This window comes from Chrysemys picta, chromosome 1 (assembly GCF_011386835.1).
Source record: "Chrysemys picta bellii isolate R12L10 chromosome 1, ASM1138683v2, whole genome shotgun sequence".
Lineage (NCBI taxonomy): Eukaryota > Metazoa > Chordata > Testudines > Emydidae > Chrysemys > Chrysemys picta.
The window spans coordinates 168,798,306-168,824,162 of record NC_088791.1 but is presented as its reverse complement, the minus strand read 5'-3'; the positions used below and the strand labels follow the sequence as shown (position 1 = coordinate 168,824,162).

Genomic DNA, 25,857 nt, shown 5'->3' with positions numbered 1-25,857 from the left:
GAGCAATATCCGGGTAACTCCAGGGACCTTCTTCTGAAGCCCAGTGGGAGAAGGGCGGGCCGGACTAAACCATGGCCCCGCTATGGGGACAGGGGGGAGGACCGAATGTCCGGACCGCAGCCTGTGTGTGGGAGCTGAAGCGGGAAAGAGCCCCCCCCCCACTGGGGATGAGCTCGCCCGGCTCTGAATCCAGCCGCCGTTGGGGAACAGTCTGTTACCTCGAGGTTGCGGGGCTGAGGCGTCCCCATGGGAAAGCGCAGAGTGAGAGTCCCCACAGCCCTACCATTAGGCGCCCTCCCCCCACCTGGGGCCGGCTGAGCGGGCTGACTGGGTGGAGGCAAGGCGATACCATCAGGCGGGTGGATCCTAGTGGGGAGCGGAATGGTATCTTCCAGCCGGGGCAGCCTGTGGGCGGAACCATCCGGTAGCCTGGCAGGGGAGGGAAACAGGCCATACTGTCAGTGGCTGGCGCGTTGCAGCGAGGAGGCGGGATAACAGTGAAGAGGCTGGCTAGAGGAAGAGAAGCAGGCAGCGGCTCGTTGGTCTAGGGGTATGATTCTCGCTTCGGGTGCGAGAGGTCCCGGGTTCAAATCCCGGACGAGCCCGCTACGGAGGGGGGCGCGAGCCTTTCCATTTTGTGGGTTTGATCCCGCAATTCATTTTATTGCATCACATGCACAACGGGGCCCCAGGGCAGTAACTGGGGGAGCCCACGGTAAAGTGGGTGGGAGAAGGGAGGGGTAACGAGTGGGTGGGAATTGCACAGGGGGAAGGGGTGGACAGGGGCAGTAATTGGCCGTGCGAACTGGGGGTGGGGAAAGTAGGGGCTCGTGCAAGCGGAGATACAAAAAATAAACAATGTGATCCAGCTGGTTTTCAGGCTGGGGATGAAGAAAAGGGGAGACTTCTGTTGTTTCCATTTGTAACTACTTGGGAGGTGTCCAGCTGCTACAAGGAGCGGGGATGGGAGCGCACGGAAGTACCAAGACAAACAGGAACATGGGGAGAACGGGGTTCTATGGAGAATAAGTGGGGGGCACAGGAGGAGCGGTGAAATACACACCGCACCCAAGGTGTATTTTCCCTTCTTCCGGCCTCCTTCCCGCTCCCCCTTGGACTCCCCACTTAGTCCCCCGCCCTGTAATGCTCGTATCATTAAAGGATTGAGCAATATTATTAGAGGACGAAGAAGAGGGGGATGTATGGGGGTACTTGTGGGGCTAATCATAGTCTGTGTGGAGGAGGAGAGGGGACTCATGAACTAAACGGTTCCCTCGCCGGAGTTTTATTCAAATTCATGCACTGTTAATACAGAGAGCAAGAGGGTCATATTTTTAGTTGCAAATGCTTCCCCATTTCTTTTATTGTACCTTCAATAAAAACAATGTAAAATGATCATAGAACTGTTCAAGCATTGGGAAAGAAAAATAGGGCTCGTCCGGGATTTGAACCCGGGACCTCTCGCACCCTAAGCGAGAATCATACCCCTAGACCAACGAGCCGCCATATGAGCTACTTTCTAGCTACTGCAAAGGAAGCTAACGTTGGTTCAGTCCTACCCACGTAGCTGTTTCTGATTCAGACAGTTGTTTAGCTAACTCTATTCTGCCCCCTATGTGCCTTCTTCCACCAAGGATCGTTCTTTACCCCTTCATTTCTTATTAGGTTTTTTATTTGAGTCTAATTAATTAATTATACAAACAATATTGTTATTTGTAGTAGAGCTAATAATCTACATATGCCCACACAAAGACTCTTTCAGAAAGCCTGAGTGCCAGTGCGTGATCCCTTTTCATCCTTCACATCTGTAAGAGCTGCCTTCTCCTTGTGCAGTGACCCAGTACAAGATCTATGGACCATTTAAGAGCTCAAAATTAAGAAGGAATAAAAGCCCACAGAAAACAGGCTGTTATGCCAATGTCAAGCAGCAAAGTCACCACTCCTTGTTTTATGACAGACAAATATTTAATTTAATAACTATGGTCCCAACCCTGCAAGCCCAGCCACACAGATGGATCCCTCCAACGGTGAGGATCCCCACTGACTCCAGTGGGATGCTGCATGGGCATAGGTGTTTGCTTTTATTCAAAGATCTCTTGGGCACTATACACCTATCTGCCTGTTATATTTACAAAGAATATATCACCATAACATCCAGGTGCTGCAGTACAGTTATATAAGAGAGTTAGGACTCAGAACAAAAATGGGCTCTGCTCCTAATGTCTTATGAGAAAATTATCTTAGCATTGTTATTATGGGATTAGGCTTTTTAGTGAGCTCTAAAGGTAGTCAGACTAGGGTACATTCTGATCTCAGTTTCACCTACGATAGTCTATTACTTACTATGATCTCTGAGCCTTGGCTTATGCTAGGAATGATCTAAGGGAAGCGCTATGTTTTTCTACAATGTAGGCTGCTGCTGCGCTCATTTTAATACAGAGGATGTTTTAATTGAACTGGAACACCATTCTTGGACCTGTAGTTTCTCTGGAAAGGACCACTCCAAGGCAGTGAACTGGTGTAATGTATGGTGGACCATGCAATATATGAACTATATTGCTTGGACTGAGACTGAGCAATTCCATGCTGGGACCTGTAGACTTCTCAGGCAGCTCTGTTTGGATCAAAATAGGCCTTTTGCAGCACTGAATGCTGCATCCTGCTGCCCATTTGAGCAATCATGGAAGCTCAGATCAAGATGGGAAATTGTACACTAGGACTTGTAGGTTCTGCATATGGACACGATGTGCACAAAACAAAACCACCAGCATGCTCTGCAGGACAATCTAAGAAGTTTGTTCCAGCACCTCCTCTTTTGACACTTCAGTCTTTTGTGAGTACCTCATCTTTATTACCTGAAAAGAATAGGTCCAGAGTAGGCCTCATCCAAATATACTTGAAGAGTGATGCAGTAACAACTCACAGGGTGAGCTGACACTTTAAGTGGTTTGGGGCTCAGCTGCTCCTGTGTGAGGCTTAGCCCACTTCCCCAAGTGAAAGGAATGAGCATAGGAGTCACATGACAAGGGAAAACGTACCTAAACCAGGCTTGCTGGGATAAAAAAGAGGCAGGCTATTTAGGAGGAAGATTAGATGGGAGTGCTCTGTTAAGAGGGAGGCTACTAGCTAAAAAAGGGGCTGGTGATGAGGCAAGGCTGAGCATATTGGCAGAAGCTCTAGGAAGTAAAGATGGGACAGTTTATGTTATGGGGCAGATATAATTGTTTAGCATCCCAGGATGGGAACTTGTGGTAAAGGGTAGGTGTGGGTTCCCCTATGATCTTCCTTGTGCAGAGGTACAGATAGCTGCTCCTGTCAACACGGAGGAGAAGGGACTCACTAAGGACCAACAGGGCTGGATGTTGGACCCAACTGAATGGCTGTTTGGGAACAGGACAAATCCTTTGAGCAATGATTATGTATGGCAAGAGGATGGGATAAATGTTTTTGTTGTTTATGTTTCTGTTTGGACTCTAATTCTGAAAGGGGTAGACTTTTGTGACTTAGCTGGAGTGATCTAACTGTACTGGGGGCTTGAAAATCATCTGAGAAGGAAAACTGAGGTGTATAATACTAACTGGAAATCAGACTAGGTAAGCCTCTGCAGTATCTTATCCTCAACTGCTCCCTCAACTTTGTGGGAATCCAGGGCCTCCCTAGAAGACAGGGGAGGTCAATTTCCTGTCTGATAAACTTTACAAACATGTTTGATGCAAGATGCACCCAGCAATGAATTTTAAAACTGCTACAGAGTGGAACAACATACAACATGGTTAAATTTGCGCATCAGCTATTTAAATATTAAATAGAATGTACCCCCCCCATCAGATTTTCAAGAAAGAGATGGGAATAAAAGTGGGATGTAACAATGTCCTCTTCAGTGTATATAACAGCAGCCTAGTGCCTTGACTGCAGTAATCCCCTAACCTAAGTCTTCCATGAAACTATCCTCAAGTCTGCAAAACAACCAATATTTACTATAAACCTGCTTCAAAACCTAGGCTGTGCAGGTCAACTAGGCAAAGACAGTGATCTTTAGGAGAAAAAGCTACAACAACCAAAATAATTCAACTTTGTTGAAAGAAATGGGAAAACACACTGAACTACCCATACCCAAATACATAGGGGAACTATGGAACTAGGAAATGGAAGCATTATGAGAAAAAGCCTCTGAAGGGCCAAAATCCAATTGCTGTGTTTGTAAAACCCTGATTACAGACCCTGTCAGCAACTTTTTACAGAGACCCAAAGCTTGGTTTGAGCGGGGGGCCTAGCCCACCGAGAACAATATTAGCTAAGAGAAGCTGAACAAACAAGAGACAACCTTGCTTTTTACTGAGATAAGCATGGTCAGCAAAACTCCAGATGGGGAGCGGTAATTGATGTCTTTATCAGAATCTACAGACATACCAAAGTATTGAAAGTGGCCTCTATGTCCACTCCTTCTGCAGGAAAAGATAACCAATACCCTCCCCACATACCAAACTTGAGTTCATGGAGAGGCTCAAGCATGTCAGTATGAGATATGACATCCTCCCTTCTAATTGGTGCACCCCCTCCCTCCCAGATGCCAGTGTTAGCCTTTAGAAACACAGTGGGGCAACCTGAAAAACAATTTCTATTGCCATGTACTTTTCAATGTCTTTTTGCTTTAACCCCCAGGAATATACCTGTTGGACAACCAGAAGAGCTACCTCATTCCTATGGACCCCAAATCAGAATTCAACATATATATTTTTTAATTATACACTTTATACATTGTTTAATGGAAAACACTAATGTATACTAATGTGTACTAATAGTATGTTATATGTTAACTTGAAACCTTGGTCGGAGCCATTATGTAATCTTTTAGACTACTGGCTTACTGTGCTTATCTTGTCTTGCTGCTAGACCTATCCAGGGGCTCGGAACCTCCCACCCCATCGCTTCCCTCCGCCCATGAAAATCCTATATAATCTATTGCAGGGGTAGGCAACCTATGGCATGTGTGCCGAAGGCAGCACACGAGCTGATTTTCAGTGGCACTCACACTGTCTGGGTCCTGGCCACTGGTCCGGGGGGCTCCGCATTTTAATTTAATTTTAAATGAAGCTTCTTAAATATTTTGAAAACCTTATTTACTTTACATACAACAATAGTTTAGTTATATATTATAGACTTATAGAAAGAGACCTTCTAAAAACGTTAAAATGTATTACTGGCACGCGAAACCTTAAATTAGAGTGAATAAATGAAGACTCGGCCCACCACTTCTGAAAGGTCTCCGACAAGGAGACTAAGGGGGGATATGATAGAGGTATATAAAATCATGAGTGATGTGGAGAAAGTGGATAAGGAAAAGTTATTTACTTATTCCCATAATACAAGAACTAGGGGGTCACCAAATGAAATTAATAGGCAGCAGGTTTAAAACAAATACAAGGAAGTTCTTCTTCACGCAGCGCATAGTCAACTTGTGGAACTCCTTACCTGAGGAGGTTGTGAAGGCTAGGACTATAACAGCATTTAAAAGAGAACTGGATAAATTCATGGAGGTTAAGTCCATTAATGGCTATTAGCCAGGATGGGTAAGGAATAGTGTCCCTAGCCTCTGTTTGTCAGAGGATGGAGATGGATGGCAGGAGAGAGATCACTTGATCATTGCCTGTTGGTCCACTCCCTCTGGGGCACTTGGCATTGGCCACTGTCGGTAGACAGGATAATGGGCTAGATGGACCTTTGGTCAGACCCGGTACGGCCGTTCTTATGACCCCTGATCTATTGTACTCAATTGCTTGGCTGTGTCTCTGAGCCTAATAAGCAAAGTAAAAGCCACGTGCTTGATTCTACACAGTGTCCATTTTGTTCCTTCAGCCTCAGAGAGCTTCTATTTTCCTAATCCACCAGTCCTACTACTGGTATTATCTGAAAGCATAATCCAACCCATGTTACTAGATGGGAGTGAAGACTGGGGCCTAACCTTCCCAGCTGCCACACCTGCTGGAACAAAACACCTTCAGTTCTGCAAGCAGATATTATGCAAGCATAAAAACTAACTGAATTGTGACCACAGAGCAGCACTGGGACACTTTTCTTTTAATCAGTATTCCCAGATAAAAATTACATTAACACTGAGATAAATTTGAGAGTATACTAAGTAATTTAGGGTGAAAAACATTACAAAGATATCTATCCTTAAAATATGCATTATAAATCCTAGAACTAAGATTAAACTTAAAAGAAATGTAAACAAAGTTTTGGAAATGCACAGTTAAAGCATCCAAATAACCTTGATTCTGCCCTGTAGAGATGCCAATAATCAAAAACTAATCCCATCTGAAAACATAATTCTATCCTCTCCTCAACACCTGTCAGGCTCTTGCCTCATGAAATTGAGCAAAATGTTATACTCCTGTATCCTATCAATCTACACCTAAACCAGGTCCAGATTTCACCCAACCCAAACAGAACTCTCATTTGTGTGGTCTTCAGGAAAACTATATGGTCTGATAACAGCTTCTTCACTGGAGAGAGCAACTATCTGTGAAAACAAGCCACGCTGCTGAGGTAACACTATGGCTGCTCTGTAGTTTCCTAGTGTCAGATTGGCTAGGGAGAGTACAAATGTGTATGAAGAGCTAGTATTCCTTCATCCTGACAGTTCATAACCTGCTACTAATTTGTTACTGTTTTAAGACCTAAATAATAAATAGCACTAAAACCTGAAGGCAGGTGGTCAGTGTGGTGCAGGCTGGAGTGCAGCAGGGTGCATGGAAATGGCAGAGACTGGTACATAGTGGGGTGGGTGGGCACTGGGGCAGTATTGCTCAGCCCATGACTGAATTCCCCAAAAGCCTGAGGCTGACATAAAAAGTAATTAGATTGTTAAAATAAATTTGAAGAATGGTATTTGTCTTCTGTGTTTTGAGCCCATAAACTCTTCTCCGCAACACTGACGGCTAGAAACATTAAAAATAATAATAAAGAGCTCAGATGCTTGTATAATCACATGACTCCAGAAATTGGGGCTTTAAGAACCAAACCCGTTAAGAGTGGGCAGCGCTGGTGGCTTGGTCCGGGAAGCCGAGGGGTGGGCGCGCAAAGGTGGCACTGGGGCCGTGCAGCCCATCACACCGGTACCGGCCTGGGCTACATAAGCCACAGCCCGCCAGGAACGGGCCCAGCACCCCCGGCATCCTCCCTCGGACCCCCCCCCACCCGCTCAGTGTCACGTGTTCCGGACAAGGGCGGGGCCAAGGCAATTCTACCATTTCTGGTAGGGCGCTCATGTAGTGATTGACAAACCAACTCGCCAATCACATAGCCGCACCGGACACCCGGGGCGGAACCAGAAGGGGACGGAGAGCGGGACGCGGGAGGTGTGCGCGATTGACGGCTCCTCCGTCCCATCTGCTGGCGGGGAGCCCCTTTCCCCGCCCACCGCCCGGCCCTAAGGGGCGGGGCTGCGCCGGGGCCGGGACAATGGGGGCACGGGGAGGCGGCAGCAGGAAAATGGCAGCGGGCGGCAGCGCGGGGTGGCGGGTGGCTCCGGGTCGGGCCCCGGCGCTGATGCTGGCGGCGGCCGCAGCCGCTCTGGGCTTCCGTGAGTGCAGGGGCCCGCCGGGGGCGGCCTGGCGCGAGGGGCGGGGGGCTCCCCTGGAGGGGGCGCGGTGACCGGGGAGCCCTGGGCGGGGCGGCGCCTGGGCTGGAGGCTGGAGCCCCTCAGAGCTCCGCTCTCGGGGGCGGCTCTGGTGCGGCTGGGCGAGAGCAGCTATGGGGCAAACAGGCTCCGCCGCCCGCCCCACCCCACCCTTGCCCCCGGCTGCCGGGGGGGGGTTGGCTGCAGTGACCAGGTTTAAACGCTCTCCAAGGAGGAGCTGTTTTAAAACGACGAAGAGTCCTGTGGCACCTTATAGGCTAACAGAAGTATTGGAGCATGAGCTTTTGTGGGTGAATACTCACTTCGTCAGACGCATGTGCATCTCTGTAAAATCTGAGCACTTCACATCATTAATAGATTTAGTCTCCTAAAACTCCTGTGAGGCAGAGAACTACTTTTATGCCTACTTTGCAGGAGAATAACAAAGGCACAGAAACATTTAGGTGTAGGAGGTGCAAATCTGGAAGCGGAACCTGGATTTCTGAGTCCTAGTCCAGTGCCTTCACCTCTGTGGAAATTCATGTAATAAACAAACTTTAGCCAACCAATAAAGATTAACAAAATAACCCAGTGGGATAACCAGCAGGAGTGACTAAAAAACCTTGATGACATGTCACATCATATAAACATTATAAGTGGCTTTTTAATTATTATTGCAAAAGGAAAGCTGTCCTACAGTGGGAAAACCACACATTTTCATTTTGTTTGGAAGGAAAAAGTTATCTGAATAATCTGAGCTTGTTCTGTCATTCTGCTGCATCTGGATGAAGAATGCTTTGGACAGTGGAAAGATGGTTCATCTGTGGAATTACAAGTCTTTACCCACGAGGCCATTAATAGTAGCTTATACTTACATGGTATTAACAGCCTGTGTTCTATCCAGATAGGGGATAAAGAAACAAAACTCTGTCTTACATGGCAAAGAGAAAATCACATGTGGTCTTGGGTAAACTCTGTCCAGAAGGGCAAAAGCTGTACAGATTATCAAAATAAATTTTCAAGAAAGTTAGTGAAAAGTGCTGGGCTGCTCACTCTTGATAGTGTTGTCCTCTGTACACAGAGCACTGTCCATCTCAAAGGCAGAGATTCCCAAATGGTGGTCTAGTGAGCACTTGCTGGTGGACTTGGGAGTGCTGCTTAGTGCTCGTCTACACTGGCGGGGAAGGGGGTCGATCTAAGATATGCAACTTCAGCTACGTGAATAGCGTAGTTGAAATCTAAGTATCTTAGATCAATTTACCTTGAGTCCTCACGGCGTGGAATCGACGGTCGCGGCTCCCCCGTCGACTCTGCTACCACCGCTCGCTCCGGTGGAGTTCCGGAGTCGATGGGGAGCGCGTTCGGGGATTGATCTATCGTGTCTTAACGAGACGCGATAGATCGATCTCCGATAAATCGATCGCTACCCGCCGATACGGCGGCTAGTCTGGACATACCCTTAGTCACATGAGTCTGGATCTCCTCTCTTCCATCTGCTAAACAAATTGACAGCTTAAAATACACAACTATTTTGCTAATATTACTTTCATGTAAGGAATTGCTGTAGCTGTCAGATGTTAGGAAATCATGAATAGAAAAGGAGACAATACACACAATTGCTCAGAGATGCCCTTCACACAGTGGGGAAAACCCTGAAACCTTAGAGAGTCCTTGCCCCGAGGCATTCAGCCACCACTTATATCGCAGTGTTAACCCTCAAGTCTGGGTATTGGAAAGTGAAGTGTTTGTGTGGTGGTAGATTGCACCTTTCTGAAATTTCTGATAACTGGAAGTAGGGAACAAATTGGACATGTGTCCTGTGGGTGGATGAATTAGCCAATGCAGAAGAAGAAACCTGTATGATTGGGCCACTGCTACCTCTTTTGGTTTGGAGCTGAAACACTGGAATTCATGCATGGCATGGAGTTTATGCAAAACAGGTTAGACCATCCCTGGAGAACAAGATTCCCTCTGGCTACTAAATCTCACTCTGCAATACAGTAGTTTCTGTTAAGCAATTTTCTCTTTGTTGTGAGATGACTCATGTGGAGGAGGAGGTAGCTATCTAATGCTTAGCTTTCTTTTCCCTTTAAAAAGGTGATCAAAGTTGATGTGAACCCCTCCAGGTATTTAATAATTTCAGAAAGCCTGATTCTAGTATCACTTATACTGTATAAATCTGATATTACTCTAAACGAGTCAACGGTTTTATAATGGGGTAAGTAAAAAATAAGAAAACAAAAACAAAACAAAAAGAAAAACCAGGCCCATAGGCTTTCTCCTTCATGTGTAATGGATTACATTTTTCTGTCATGAGTTTGTTCTTTTTTCTGTTTTCACAAAACATGCAATACACATCAACTTCACTATGAGAAAAATGTTCCTAATCTCCAGTCTATTGGGGAAATGCCTGAAAAAAACACAGAAATCACCTCCCAGAATCTACACGATTTAGACATTTATGCTCCAATACGTCTGTTGGTCTATAAGGTACCACAGGACTCTTTGTCGCCTTTTACAGATCCAGACTAACACGGCTACCCCTCTGATACTTGACACCATTTCGACAATTTCTGATGTAAATTTCTTCATGGAATGATTGAGTTCTATCTTTCTAGGCTTTTATACCATATTATCAGTGCAGCTACCTGACCAACTGAATGATCCCTTAAAATTGTAGGATAGTAAAAGAGGAAATTAATTCACAAAAGAAGACCAGGCATTTTAACTGCTTTTGTTAGAGCCTACTGGTGCATTTGAAAAGAGCCTTGCAATCAAGTTAATGTCATTTCTCCCAAATCTGGGGTGGCAGTCTCCCCTTTGCTCTGTTCTCACTTAACAGGGACAGGAGCAGGGGCAATCCTTCTCTTGATGGCTCTCCTGCCATTCCTCTTCTTGGAAGGTAAAACCACAGGCTGATTTAAGGGCAGGACCCGCCCTGAGAGATGGTGACACCTCCCAGCAGTTTCTTGAGCTCTGAGTCGCTGTGAATGGCCAGCTGCAAGTGCCATGGGGAAATCCGACGCTTCTTGCTGCGTGCAGCGACTTCCCCAGCAATATCCACAATCTCATGAGTCACTTATGGAAGCACCGCGGCCATATATACTGTGGCTCTAGCTCCAATGCGGTCTGCAAATTGTCCTTTGCGGAGCAATCTGTCTATGCGACTGACAGAGAACTGCAGCCCAGCCCGGGAAGAACGGGTGATTTTGGCCTTAGGGTCTTTTGCGCTTGAGGTCTCACCAGAGTGCTCAGACTCAGACTCAGTCTCAGACATGTTGCAGACTTCTAGTGTTCCAGCAACACTTGGCTTGACTTTCTTGGCTTTTTTTTTTGTATTCTCTGCTTGGTTTACCTGAGTCTTTACTCAGGAATTGGCCTGCCTAGCTTTTTTCTTGACTTGCTTGGCTTCAGTGGATGTTTCCTTGCTTGGCTCCACTTGCCTGTATCTTTCTTTGCTTGGCTTGCCTGAGTCTCTTTCCTTCTGTTCCTGGCTCTGTTCACTTGGTTTTCTCTCTCTTCTTTTGCCTTCTTTGATTTCTTCCTGGTCTGGCCTGATTATGACTGGCCTGACAAAGTGTGGCTTGGCTAAGGCACCTCTTGAAATCCCCACAGTAGTATGCTGACCCTGTCTGAGCCTGCAGCCTTTTATAACCTCAGTGCAGACAGAGAAAACATCCTTTCTGATTGGTTGTCTGAGAACCAATGGGCAGCTACTTCGTTTGTTACCCAAGCCAGAGGGGATATGTCATCCTTTTATGACATCATTCCCATTGATTCACCCTTTTTTGTTGGCTTTTTAGTCAGTGATATCTGCTATTAGCAAAACTCATCCTGTAACGGCATGAAATAGGCTTTGGTTACATTTTGAAAATTAGATGCCTTAAATCAGGCACCTAAATAACTTATAAGTGGCCTGATTTGAAGAGGAGCTGAGCACCCACAGCTCCTGTTGATTTCACTAGGAGTTTTGAGTGCTCAGCACCTATGGAAATCAGGTCCCTTTGAGTTAGTTGGTTAAAAGTGGGTTTAGGGGCTGAAATTCAGGCATCCTAAAGTTTGAAAATATTGGCCAGTTTCTCTGGAGCCCTTAACTTGGTGATGCTTCCCGTCTCTTAGAGAACCCTCATGGCACCCAAGCCCATGGTAAGGGTTCTTTGCCATTCCCGAAACCCAAGTGTTCACCATTTGTCACTCTCAGGTTTGATTAGCCGCTTCTCTTGTTCGTGAGCTATTTTCTGAGACCGGTTTAAAAACAGCATCTGGAGAGAACCCCTCACATCAGGCCAAATCCATTGTGTGATGTTGCACTCTATATGATTTTATGAAAATATGCTAATGAGTTAAATATAATGTAATTGGAATATGCTTCATGCAAAAGGTCTCTTGTAAGGTATCATTACAAAGCTTATAATCTACTGAGTGTGGTCATCCTATTTGTATAAATGTACCACTCATGTATCTGAAACTAGCAATATGAAATATAACTCTGAGGGCCTATTGTAATTATGCAAAGTGTGGGCCATTAATGGTGGTTTGGAATCTTGATGACTCCCATTAACCAGGACAATCGTCTGCAGATGGCTCTCTTTTCCTTGTAAGTCTCCCTGTATACCTGTGTGCTGGCAAGTGGGTAATGTTTTCCCGTTAAAAAGGTGATCAAAGTTGATGTGAACCCCACCAGGTATTTAATAATTTCAGAAAACCTGATTCTAGTATCACTTATACTGTATAAATCTGATATTACTCTAAACGAGTCAACGGTTTTATAATGGGGTAAGTAAAAAATAAGAAAACAAAAACAAAACAAAAAGAAAAACCAGGCCCATAGGCTTTCTCCTTCATGTGTAATGGATTAAATTTTTCTGTCATGAGTTTGTTCTTTTTTCTGTTTTCACAAAACATGCAATACACATCAACTTCACTATGAGAAAAATGTTCTTAATCTCCAGTCTATTGGGGAAATGCCTGAAAAAAACACAGAAATCACCTCCCAGAATCTACACGATTTAGACATTTATGCTCCAATACGTCTGTTGGTCTATAAGGTACCACAGGACTCTTTGTCGCCTTTTACAGATCCAGACTAACACGGCTACCCCTCTGATACTTGACACCATTTCGACAATTTCTGATGTAAATTTCTTCCTGAAATGATTGAGTTCTATCTTTCTAGGCTTTTATACCATATTATCAATGCAGCTACCTGACCAACTGAATGATCCCTTAAAATTGTAGGATAGTAAAAGAGGAAATTAATTCACAAAAGAAGACCAGGCATTTTAACTGCTTTTGTTAGAGCCTACTGGTGCATTTGAAAAGAGCCTTGCAATCAAGTTAATGTCATTTCTCCCAAATCTGGGGTGGCAGTCTCCCCTTTGCTCTGTTCTCACTTAACAGGGACAGGAGCAGGGGCAATCCTTCTCTTGATGGCTCTCCTGCCATTCCTCTTCTTGGAAGGTAAAACCACAGGCTGATTTAAGGGCAGGACCCGCCCTGAGAGATGGTGACACCTCCCAGCAGTTTCTTGAGCTCTGAGTTGCTGTGAATGGCCAGCTGCAAGTGCCGTGGGGAAATCCGACGCTTCTTGCTGCGTGCAGCGACTTCCCCAGCAATATCCACAATCTCATGAGTCACTTATGGAAGCACCGCGGCCATATATACCGGGGCTCCAGCTCCAATACGGTCTGCAAATTGTCCTTTGCGGAGCAATCTGTCTATGCGACTGACAGAGAACTGCAGCCCAGCCCGGGAAGAACGGGTGATTTTGGCCTTAGGGTCTTTTGCGCTTGAGGTCTCACCAGAGTGCTCAGACTCAGACTCAGTCTCAGACATGTTGCAGACTTCTAGTGTTCCAGCAACACTTGGCTTGACTTTCTTGGCTTTTTTTTTTGTTTGTTTTCTCTGCTTGGTTTACCTGAGTCTTTACTCAGGAATTGGCCTGCCTAGCTTTTTTCTTGACTTGCTTGGCTTCAGTGGATGTTTCCTTGCTTGGCTCCACTTGCCTGTATCTTTCTTTGCTTGGCTTGCCTGAGTCTCTTTCCTTCTGTTCCTGGCTCTGTTCACTTGGTTTTCTCTCTCTTCTTTTGCCTTCTTTGATTTCTTCCTGGTCTGGCCTGATTATGACTGGCCTGACAAAGTGTGGCTTGGCTAAGCCACCTCTTGAAATCCCCACAGTAGTATGCTGACCCTGTCTGAGCCTGCAGCCTTTTATAACCTCAGTGCAGACAGAGAAAACATTCTTTCTGATTGGTTGTCTGAGAACCAATGGGCAGCTACTTCGTTTGTTACCCAAGCCAGAGGGGATATGTCATCCTTTTATGACATCATTCCCATTGATTCACCCTTTTTTGTTGGCTTTTTAGTCAGTGATATCTGCTATTAGCAAAACTCATCCTGTAACGGCATGAAATAGGCTTTGGTTACATTTTGAAAATTAGATGCCTTAAATCAGGCACCTAAATAACTTATAAGTGGCCTGATTTGAAGAGGAGCTGAGCACCCACAGCTCCTGTTGATTTCACTAGGAGTTTTGAGTGCTCAGCACCTATGGAAATCAGGTCCCTTTGAGTTAGTTGGTTAAAAGTGGGTTTAGGGGCTGAAATTCAGGCATCCTAAAGTTTGAAAATATTGGCCAGTTTCTCTGGAGCCCTTAACTTGGTGATGCTTCCCCTCTCTTAGAGAACCCTCATGGCACCCAAGCCCATGGTAAGGGTTCTTTGCCATTCCAGAAACCCAAGTGTTCACCATTTGTCACTCTCAGGTTTGATTAGCTGCTTCTCTTGTTCGTGAGCTATTTTCTGAGACCGGTTTAAAAACAGCATCTGGAGAGAACCCCTCACATCAGGCCAAATCCATTGTGTGATGTTGCACTCTATATGATTTTATGAAAATATGCTAATGAGTTAAATATAATGTAACTGGAATATGCTTCATGCAAAAGGTCTCTTGTAAGGTATCATTACAAAGCTTATGATCTACTGAGTGTGGTCATCCTATTTGTATAAATGTACCACTCATGTATCTGAAACTAGCAATATGAAATATAACTCTGAGGGCCTATTGTAATTATGCAAAGTGTGGGCCATTAATGGTGGTTTGGAATCTTGATGACTCCCATTAACCAGGACAATCGTCTGCAGATGGCTCTCTTTTCCTTGTAAGTCTCCCTGTATACCTGTGTGCTGGCAAGTGGGTAATGTTTTCCCGTTAAAAAGGTGATCAAAGTTGATGTGAACCCCTCCAGGTATTTTATCATTTCAGAAAGCCTGATTCTAGTATCACTTCTACTGTATAAATCTGATATTACTCTAAACGAGTCAACGGTTTTATAATGGGGTAAGTAAAAAATAAGAAAACAAAAACAAAACAAAAAGAAAAACCAGGCCCATAGGCTTTCTCCTTCATGTGTAATGGATTAAATTTTTCTGTCATGAGTTTGTTCTTTTTTCTGTTTTCACAAAACATGCAATACACATCAACTTCACTATGAGAAAAATGTTCTTAATCTCCAGTCTATTGGGGAAATGCCTGAAAAAAACACAGAAATCACCTCCCAGAATCTACACGATTTAGACATTTATGCTCCAATACGTCTGTTGGTCTATAAGGTACCACAGGACTCTTTGTCGCCTTTTACAGATCCAGACTAACACGGCTACCCCTCTGATACTTGACACCATTTCGACAATTTCTGATGTAAATTTCTTCATGAAATGATTGAGTTCTATCTTTCTAGGCTTTTATACCATATTATCAATGCAGCTACCTGACCAACTGAATGATCCCTTAAAATTGTAGGATAGTAAAAGAGGAAATTAATTCACAAAAGAAGACCAGGCATTTTAACTGCTTTTGTTAGAGCCTACTGGTGCATTTGAAAAGAGCCTTGCAATCAAGTTAATGTCATTTCTCCCAAATCTGGGGTGGCAGTCTCCCCTTTGCTCTGTTCTCACTTAACAGGGACAGGAGCAGGGGCAATCCTTCTCTTGATGGCTCTCCTGCCATTCCTCTTCTTGGAAGGTAAAACCACAGGCTGATTTAAGGGCAGGACCCGCCCTGAGAGATGGTGACACCTCCCAGCAGTTTCTTGAGCTCTGAGTCGCTGTGAATGGCCAGCTGCAAGTGCCGTGGGGAAATCCGACGCTTCTTGCTGCGTGCAGCGACTTCCCCAGCAATATCCACAATCTCATGAGTCACTTATGGAAGCACCGCGGCCATATATACCGGGGCTCCAGCTCCAATACGGTCTGCAAATTGTCCTTTGCGGAGCAATCTGTATATGCGACTGACAGAGAACTGCAGCCCAGCCCGGGAAGAACGGGTGATTTTGGCCTTAGGGTCTTTTGCGCTTGAGATCTCACCAGAGTGCTCAGGGTCAGACTCAGTCTCAGACATGTTGCAGACTTCTAGTGTTCCAGCAACACTTGGCTTGACTTTCTTGGCTTTCTTTTGTTTTCTCTGCTTGGTTTACCTGAGTCTTTACTCAGGAATTGGCCTGCCTAGCTTTTTTCTTGACTTGCTTGGCTTCAGTGGATGTTTCCTTGCTTGGCTCCACTTGCCAGTATCTTTCTTTGCTTGGCTTGCCTGAGTCTCTTTCCTTCTGTTCCTGGCTCTGTTCACTTGGTTTTCTCTCTCTTCTTTTGCCTTCTTTGATTTCTTCCTGGTCTGGCCTGATTATGACTGGCCTGACAAAGTGTGGCTTGGCTAAGCCACCTCTTGAAATCCCCACAGTAGTATGCTGACCCTGTCTGAGCCTGCAGCCTTTTATAACCTCAGTGCAGACAGAGAAAACATCCTTTCTGATTGGTTGTCTGAGAACCAATGGGCAGCTACTTCGTTTGTTACCCAAGCCAGAGGGGATATGTCATCCTTTTATGACATCATTCCCATTGATTCACCCTTTTTTGTTGGCTTTTTAGTCAGTGATATCTGCTATTAGCAAAATTCATCCTGTAACGGCATGAAATAGGCTTTGGTTACATTTTGAAAATTAGATGCCTTAAATCAGGCACCTAAATAACTTATAAGTGGCCTGATTTGAAGAGGAGCTGAGCACCCACAGCTCCTGTTGATTTCACTAGGAGTTTTGAGTGCTCAGCACCTATGGAAATCAGGTCCCTTTGAGTTAGTTGGTTAAAAGTGGGTTTAGGGGCTGAAATTCAGGCATCCTAAAGTTTGAAAATATTGGCCAGTTTCTCTGGAGCCCTTAACTTGGTGATGCTTCCCGTCTCTTAGAGAACCCTTATGGCACCCAAGCCCATGGTAAGGGTTCTTTGCCATTCCAGAAACCCAAGTGTTCACCATTTGTCACTCTCAGGTTTGATTAGCCGCTTCTCTTGTTCGTGAGCTATTTTCTGAGACCGGTTTAAAAACAGCATCTGGAGAGAACCCCTCACATCAGGCCAAATCCATTGTGTGATGTTGCACTCTATATGATTTTATGAAAATATGCTAATGAGTTAAATATAATGTAACTGGAATATGCTTCATGCAAAAGGTCTCTTGTAAGGTATCATTACAAAGCTTATGATCTACTGAGTGTGGTCATCCTATTTGTATAAATGTACCACTCATGTATCTGAAACTAGCAATATGAAATATAACTCTGAGGGCCTATTGTAATTATGCAAAGTGTGGGCCATTAATGGTGGTTTGGAATCTTGATGACTCCCATTAACCAGGACAATCGTCTGCAGATGGCTCTCTTTTCCTTGTAAGTCTCCCTGTATACCTGTGTGCTGGCAAGTGGGTAATGTTTTCCCGTTAAAAAGGTGATCAAAGTTGATGTGAACCCCTCCAGGTATTTAATCATTTCAGAAAGCCTGATTCTAGTATCACTTCTACTGTATAAATCTGATATTACTCTAAACGAGTCAACGGTTTTATAATGGGGTAAGTAAAAAATAAGAAAACAAAAACAAAACAAAAAGAAAAACCAGGCCCATAGGCTTTCTCCTTCATGTGTAATGGATTAAATTTTTCTGTCATGAGTTTGTTCTTTTTTCTGTTTTCACAAAACATGCAATACACATCAACTTCACTATGAGAAAAATGTTCTTAATCTCCAGTCTATTGGGGAAATGCCTGAAAAAAACACAGAAATCACCTCCCAGAATCTACACGATTTAGACATTTATGCTCCAATACGTCTGTTGGTCTATAAGGTACCACAGGACTCTTTGTCGCCTTTTACAGATCCAGACTAACACGGCTACCCCTCTGATACTTGACACCATTTCGACAATTTCTGATGTAAATTTCTTCATGAAATGATTGAGTTCTATCTTTCTAGGCTTTTATACCATATTATCAATGCAGCTACCTGACCAACTGAATGATCCCTTAAAATTGTAGGATAGTAAAAGAGGAAATTAATTCACAAAAGAAGACCAGGCATTTTAACTGCTTTTGTTAGAGCCTACTGGTGCATTTGAAAAGAGCCTTGCAATCAAGTTAATGTCATTTCTCCCAAATCTGGGGTGGCAGTCTCCCCTTTGCTCTGTTCTCACTTAACAGGGACAGGAGCAGGGGCAATCCTTCTCTTGATGGCTCTCCTGCCATTCCTCTTCTTGGAAGGTAAAACCACAGGCTGATTTAAGGGCAGGACCCGCCCTGAGAGATGGTGACACCTCCCAGCAGTTTCTTGAGCTCTGAGTCGCTGTGAATGGCCAGCTGCAAGTGCCGTGGGGAAATCCGACGCTTCTTGCTGCGTGCAGCGACTTCCCCAGCAATATCCACAATCTCATGAGTCACTTATGGAAGCACCGCGGCCATATATACCGGGGCTCCAGCTCCAATACGGTCTGCAAATTGTCCTTTGCGGAGCAATCTGTATATGCGACTGACAGAGAACTGCAGCCCAGCCCGGGAAGAACGGGTGATTTTGGCCTTAGGGTCTTTTGCGCTTGAGATCTCACCAGAGTGCTCAGGGTCAGACTCAGTCTCAGACATGTTGCAGACTTCTAGTGTTCCAGCAACACTTGGCTTGACTTTCTTGGCTTTCTTTTGTTTTCTCTGCTTGGTTTACCTGAGTCTTTACTCAGGAATTGGCCTGCCTAGCTTTTTTCTTGACTTGCTTGGCTTCAGTGGATGTTTCCTTGCTTGGCTCCACTTGCCAGTATCTTTCTTTGCTTGGCTTGCCTGAGTCTCTTTCCTTCTGTTCCTGGCTCTGTTCACTTGGTTTTCTCTCTCTTCTTTTGCCTTCTTTGATTTCTTCCTGGTCTGGCCTGATTATGACTGGCCTGACAAAGTGTGGCTTGGCTAAGCCACCTCTTGAAATCCCCACAGTAGTATGCTGACCCTGTCTGAGCCTGCAGCCTTTTATAACCTCAGTGCAGACAGAGAAAACATCCTTTCTGATTGGTTGTCTGAGAACCAATGGGCAGCTACTTCGTTTGTTACCCAAGCCAGAGGGGATATGTCATCCTTTTATGACATCATTCCCATTGATTCACCCTTTTTTGTTGGCTTTTTAGTCAGTGATATCTGCTATTAGCAAAATTCATCCTGTAACGGCATGAAATAGGCTTTGGTTACATTTTGAAAATTAGATGCCTTAAATCAGGCACCTAAATAACTTATAAGTGGCCTGATTTGAAGAGGAGCTGAGCACCCACAGCTCCTGTTGATTTCACTAGGAGTTTTGAGTGCTCAGCACCTATGGAAATCAGGTCCCTTTGAGTTAGTTGGTTAAAAGTGGGTTTAGGGGCTGAAATTCAGGCATCCTAAAGTTTGAAAATATTGGCCAGTTTCTCTGGAGCCCTTAACTTGGTGATGCTTCCCGTCTCTTAGAGAACCCTTATGGCACCCAAGCCCATGGTAAGGGTTCTTTGCCATTCCAGAAACCCAAGTGTTCACCATTTGTCACTCTCAGGTTTGATTAGCCGCTTCTCTTGTTCGTGAGCTATTTTCTGAGACCGGTTTAAAAACAGCATCTGGAGAGAACCCCTCACATCAGGCCAAATCCATTGTGTGATGTTGCACTCTATATGATTTTATGAAAATATGCTAATGAGTTAAATATAATGTAACTGGAATATGCTTCATGCAAAAGGTCTCTTGTAAGGTATCATTACAAAGCTTATGATCTACTGAGTGTGGTCATCCTATTTGTATAAATGTACCACTCATGTATCTGAAACTAGCAATATGAAATATAACTCTGAGGGCCTATTGTAATTATGCAAAGTGTGGGCCATTAATGGTGGTTTGGAATCTTGATGACTCCCATTAACCAGGACAATCGTCTGCAGATGGCTCTCTTTTCCTTGTAAGTCTCCCTGTATACCTGTGTGCTGGCAAGTGGGTAATGTTTTCCCGTTAAAAAGGTGATCAAAGTTGATGTGAACCCCTCCAGGTATTTAATCATTTCAGAAAGCCTGATTCTAGTATCACTTCTACTGTATAAATCTGATATTACTCTAAACGAGTCAACGGTTTTATAATGGGGTAAGTAAAAAATAAGAAAACAAAAACAAAACAAAAAGAAAAACCAGGCCCATAGGCTTTCTCCTTCATGTGTAATGGATTAAATTTTTCTGTCATGAGTTTGTTCTTTTTTCTGTTTTCACAAAACATGCAATACACATCAACTTCACTATGAGAAAAATGTTCTTAATCTCCAGTCTATTGGGGAAATGCCTGAAAAAAACACAGAAATCACCTCCCAGAATCTACACGATTTAGACATTTATGCTCCAATACGTCTGTTGGTCTATAAGGTACCACAGGACTCTTTGTCGCCTTTTACAGATCCAGACTAACACGGCTACCCCTCTGATACTTGACACCATTTCGACAATTTCTGATGTAAATTTCTTCATGAAATGATTGAGTTCTATCTTTCTAGGCTTTTATACCATATTATCAATGCAGCTACCTGACCAACTGAATGATCCCTTAAAATTGTAGGATAGTAAAAGAGGAAATTAATTCACAAAAGAAGACCAGGCATTTTAACTGCTTTTGTTAGAGCCTACTGGTGCATTTGAAAAGAGCCTTGCAATCAAGTTAATGTCATTTCTCCCAAATCTGGGGTGGCAGTCTCCCCTTTGCTCTGTTCTCACTTAACAGGGACAGGAGCAGGGGCAATCCTTCTCTTGATGGCTCTCCTGCCATTCCTCTTCTTGGAAGGTAAAACCACAGGCTGATTTAAGGGCAGGACCCGCCCTGAGAGATGGTGACACCTCCCAGCAGTTTCTTGAGCTCTGAGTCGCTGTGAATGGCCAGCTGCAAGTGCCGTGGGGAAATCCGACGCTTCTTGCTGCGTGCAGCGACTTCCCCAGCAATATCCACAATCTCATGAGTCACTTATGGAAGCACCGCGGCCATATATACCGGGGCTCCAGCTCCAATACGGTCTGCAAATTGTCCTTTGCGGAGCAATCTGTATATGCGACTGACAGAGAACTGCAGCCCAGCCCGGGAAGAACGGGTGATTTTGGCCTTAGGGTCTTTTGCGCTTGAGATCTCACCAGAGTGCTCAGGGTCAGACTCAGTCTCAGACATGTTGCAGACTTCTAGTGTTCCAGCAACACTTGGCTTGACTTTCTTGGCTTTCTTTTGTTTTCTCTGCTTGGTTTACCTGAGTCTTTACTCAGGAATTGGCCTGCCTAGCTTTTTTCTTGACTTGCTTGGCTTCAGTGGATGTTTCCTTGCTTGGCTCCACTTGCCAGTATCTTTCTTTGCTTGGCTTGCCTGAGTCTCTTTCCTTCTGTTCCTGGCTCTGTTCACTTGGTTTTCTCTCTCTTCTTTTGCCTTCTTTGATTTCTTCCTGGTCTGGCCTGATTATGACTGGCCTGACAAAGTGTGGCTTGGCTAAGCCACCTCTTGAAATCCCCACAGTAGTATGCTGACCCTGTCTGAGCCTGCAGCCTTTTATAACCTCAGTGCAGACAGAGAAAACATCCTTTCTGATTGGTTGTCTGAGAACCAATGGGCAGCTACTTCGTTTGTTACCCAAGCCAGAGGGGATATGTCATCCTTTTATGACATCATTCCCATTGATTCACCCTTTTTTGTTGGCTTTTTAGTCAGTGATATCTGCTATTAGCAAAATTCATCCTGTAACGGCATGAAATAGGCTTTGGTTACATTTTGAAAATTAGATGCCTTAAATCAGGCACCTAAATAACTTATAAGTGGCCTGATTTGAAGAGGAGCTGAGCACCCACAGCTCCTGTTGATTTCACTAGGAGTTTTGAGTGCTCAGCACCTATGGAAATCAGGTCCCTTTGAGTTAGTTGGTTAAAAGTGGGTTTAGGGGCTGAAATTCAGGCATCCTAAAGTTTGAAAATATTGGCCAGTTTCTCTGGAGCCCTTAACTTGGTGATGCTTCCCGTCTCTTAGAGAACCCTTATGGCACCCAAGCCCATGGTAAGGGTTCTTTGCCATTCCAGAAACCCAAGTGTTCACCATTTGTCACTCTCAGGTTTGATTAGCCGCTTCTCTTGTTCGTGAGCTATTTTCTGAGACCGGTTTAAAAACAGCATCTGGAGAGAACCCCTCACATCAGGCCAAATCCATTGTGTGATGTTGCACTCTATATGATTTTATGAAAATATGCTAATGAGTTAAATATAATGTAACTGGAATATGCTTCATGCAAAAGGTCTCTTGTAAGGTATCATTACAAAGCTTATGATCTACTGAGTGTGGTCATCCTATTTGTATAAATGTACCACTCATGTATCTGAAACTAGCAATATGAAATATAACTCTGAGGGCCTATTGTAATTATGCAAAGTGTGGGCCATTAATGGTGGTTTGGAATCTTGATGACTCCCATTAACCAGGACAATCGTCTGCAGATGGCTCTCTTTTCCTTGTAAGTCTCCCTGTATACCTGTGTGCTGGCAAGTGGGTAATGTTTTCCCGTTAAAAAGGTGATCAAAGTTGATGTGAACCCCTCCAGGTATTTAATCATTTCAGAAAGCCTGATTCTAGTATCACTTCTACTGTATAAATCTGATATTACTCTAAACGAGTCAACGGTTTTATAATGGGGTAAGTAAAAAATAAGAAAACAAAAACAAAACAAAAAGAAAAACCAGGCCCATAGGCTTTCTCCTTCATGTGTAATGGATTAAATTTTTCTGTCATGAGTTTGTTCTTTTTTCTGTTTTCACAAAACATGCAATACACATCAACGTCACTATGAGAAAAATGTTCCTAATCTCCAGTCTATTGGGGAAATGCCTGAAAAAAACACAGAAATCACCTCCCAGAATCTACACGATTTAGACATTTATGCTCCAATACGTCTGTTGGTCTATAAGGTACCACAGGACTCTTTGTCGCCTTTTACAGATCCAGACTAACACGGCTACCCCTCTGATACTTGACACCATTTCGACAATTTCTGATGTAAATTTCTTCCTGAAATGATTGAGTTCTATCTTTCTAGGCTTTTATACCATATTATCAGTGCAGCTACCTGACCAACTGAATGATCCCTTAAAATTGTAGGATAGTAAAAGAGGAAATTAATTCACAAAAGAAGACCAGGCATTTTAACTGCTTTTGTTAGAGCCTACTGGTGCATTTGAAAAGAGCCTTGCAATCAAGTTAATGTCATTTCTCCCAAATCTGGGGTGGCAGTCTCCCCTTTGCTCTGTTCTCACTTAACAGGGACAGGAGCAGGGGCAATCCTTCTCTTGATGGCTCTCCTGCCATTCCTCTTCTTGGAAGGTAAAACCACAGGCTGATTTAAGGGCAGGACCCGCCCTGAGAGATGGTGACACCTCCCAGCAGTTTCTTGAGCTCTGAGTCGCTGTGAATGGCCAGCTGCAAGTGCCGTGGGGAAATCCGACGCTTCTTGCTGTGTGCAGCGACTTCCCCAGCAATATCCACAATCTCATGAGTCACTTATGGAAGCACCGCGGCCATATATACCGGGGCTCCAGCTCCAATACGGTCTGCAAATTGTCCTTTGCGGAGCAATCTGTCTATGCGACTGACAGAGAACTGCAGCCCAGCCCGGGAAGAACGGGTGATTTTGGCCTTAGGGTCTTTTGCGCTTGAGGTCTCACCAGAGTGCTCAGACTCAGACTCAGTCTCAGACATGTTGCAGACTTCTAGTGTTCCAGCAACACTTGGCTTGACTTTCTTGGCTTTTTTTGTTTTGTTTTCTCTGCTTGGTTTACCTGAGTCTTTACTCAGGAATTGGCCTGCCTAGCTTTTTTCTTGACTTGCTTGGCTTCAGTGGATGTTTCCTTGCTTGGCTCCACTTGCCTGTATCTTTCTTTGCTTGGCTTGCCCGAGTCTCTTTCCTTCTGTTCCTGGCTCTGTTCACTTGGTTTTCTCTCTCTTCTTTTGCCTTCTTTGATTTCTTCCTGGTCTGGCCTGATTATGACTGGCCTGACAAAGTGTGGCTTGGCTAAGCCACCTCTTGAAATCCCCACAGTAGTATGCTGACCCTGTCTGAGCCTGCAGCCTTTTATAACCTCAGTGCAGACAGAGAAAACATCCTTTCTGATTGGTTGTCTGAGAACCAATGGGCAGCTACTTCGTTTGTTACCCAAGCCAGAGGGGATATGTCATCCTTTTATGACATCATTCCCATTGATTCACCCTTTTTTGTTGGCTTTTTAGTCAGTGATATCTGCTATTAGCAAAACTCATCCTGTAACGGCATGAAATAGGCGTTGGTTACATTTTGAAAATTAGATGCCTTAAATCAGGCACCTAAATAACTTATAAGTGGCCTGATTTGAAGAGGAGCTGAGCACCCACAGCTCCTGTTGATTTCACTAGGAGTTTTGAGTGCTCAGCACCTATGGAAATCAGGTCCCTTTGAGTTAGTTGGTTAAAAGTGGGTTTAGGAGCTGAAATTCAGGCATCCTAAAGTTTGAAAATATTGGCCAGTTTCTCTGGAGCCCTTAACTTGGTGATGCTTCCCCTCTCTTAGAGAACCCTCATGGCACCCAAGCCCATGGTAAGGGTTCTTTGCCATTCCAGAAACCCAAGTGTTCACCATTTGTCACTCTCAGGTTTGATTAGCCGCTTCTCTTGTTCGTGAGCTATTTTCTGAGACCGGTTTAAAAACAGCATCTGGAGAGAACCCCTCACATCAGGCCAAATCCATTGTGTGATGTTGCACTCTATATGATTTTATGAAAATATGCTAATGAGTTAAATATAATGTAACTGGAATATGCTTCATGCAAAAGGTCTCTTGTAAGGTATCATTACAAAGCTTATGATCTACTGAGTGTGGTCATCCTATTTGTATAAATGTACCACTCATGTATCTGAAACTAGCAATATGAAATATAACTCTGAGGGCCTATTGTAATTATGCAAAGTGTGGGCCATTAATGGTGGTTTGGAATCTTGATGACTCCCATTAACCAGGACAATCGTCTGCAGATGGCTCTCTTTTCCTTGTAAGTCTCCCTGTATACCTGTGTGCTGGCAAGTGGGTAATGTTTTCCCGTTAAAAAGGTGATCAAAGTTGACGTGAACCCCTCCAGGTATTTAATCATTTCAGAAAGCCTGATTCTAGTATCACTTCTACTGTATAAATCTGATATTACTCTAAACGAGTCAACGGTTTTATAATGGGGTAAGTAAAAAATAAGAAAACAAAAACAAAACAAAAAGAAAAACCAGGCCCATAGGCTTTCTCCTTCATGTGTAATGGATTAAATTTTTCTGTCATGAGTTTGTTCTTTTTTCTGTTTTCACAAAACATGCAATACACATCAACTTCACTATGAGAAAAATGTTCCTAATCTCCAGTCTATTGGGGAAATGCCTGAAAAAAACACAGAAATCACCTCCCAGAATCTACACGATTTAGACATTTATGCTCCAATACGTCTGTTGGTCTATAAGGTACCACAGGACTCTTTGTCGCCTTTTACAGATCCAGACTAACACGGCTACCCCTCTGATACTTGACACCATTTCGACAATTTCTGATGTAAATTTCTTCCTGAAATGATTGAGTTCTATCTTTCTAGGCTTTTATACCATATTATCAGTGCAGCTACCTGACCAACTGAATGATCTCTTAAAATTGTAGGATAGTAAAAGAGGAAATTAATTCACAAAAGAAGACCAGGCATTTTAACTGCTTTTGTTAGAGCCTACTGGTGCATTTGAAAAGAGCCTTGCAATCAAGTTAATGTCATTTCTCCCAAATCTGGGGTGGCAGTCTCCCCTTTGCTCTGTTCTCACTTAACAGGGACAGGAGCAGGGGCAATCCTTCTCTTGATGGCTCTCCTGCCATT

The 25,857-nt window shown here is 44.1% G+C and overlaps 1 protein-coding gene and 2 non-coding genes across 3 annotated transcripts in view; 2 read left to right on the top strand and 1 right to left on the bottom strand.

The window, feature by feature from the left end:
- Positions 1–533: 533 nt before the first annotated feature.
- Positions 534–605, top strand: TRNAP-CGG (transfer RNA proline (anticodon CGG)). The gene has a single exon. It is a non-coding gene; the product is annotated as a tRNA-Pro (tRNA).
- An 825-nt stretch (positions 606–1,430) lies between these two features.
- TRNAP-AGG (transfer RNA proline (anticodon AGG)) lies at positions 1,431–1,502 on the bottom strand. The gene has a single exon. It is a non-coding gene; the product is annotated as a tRNA-Pro (tRNA).
- A 5,977-nt stretch (positions 1,503–7,479) lies between these two features.
- Positions 7,480–25,857, top strand: part of LOC101947894 (myelin protein zero-like protein 1) — a 58,729-nt gene continuing 40,351 nt past the window's right edge. The window contains exon 1 of the mRNA XM_065574946.1: positions 7,480–7,585. Coding sequence (XP_065431018.1) covers positions 7,495–7,585 — 91 coding nt within the window. The 5' untranslated portion in view covers positions 7,480–7,494. The remainder of the gene's footprint in view (positions 7,586–25,857) is intronic.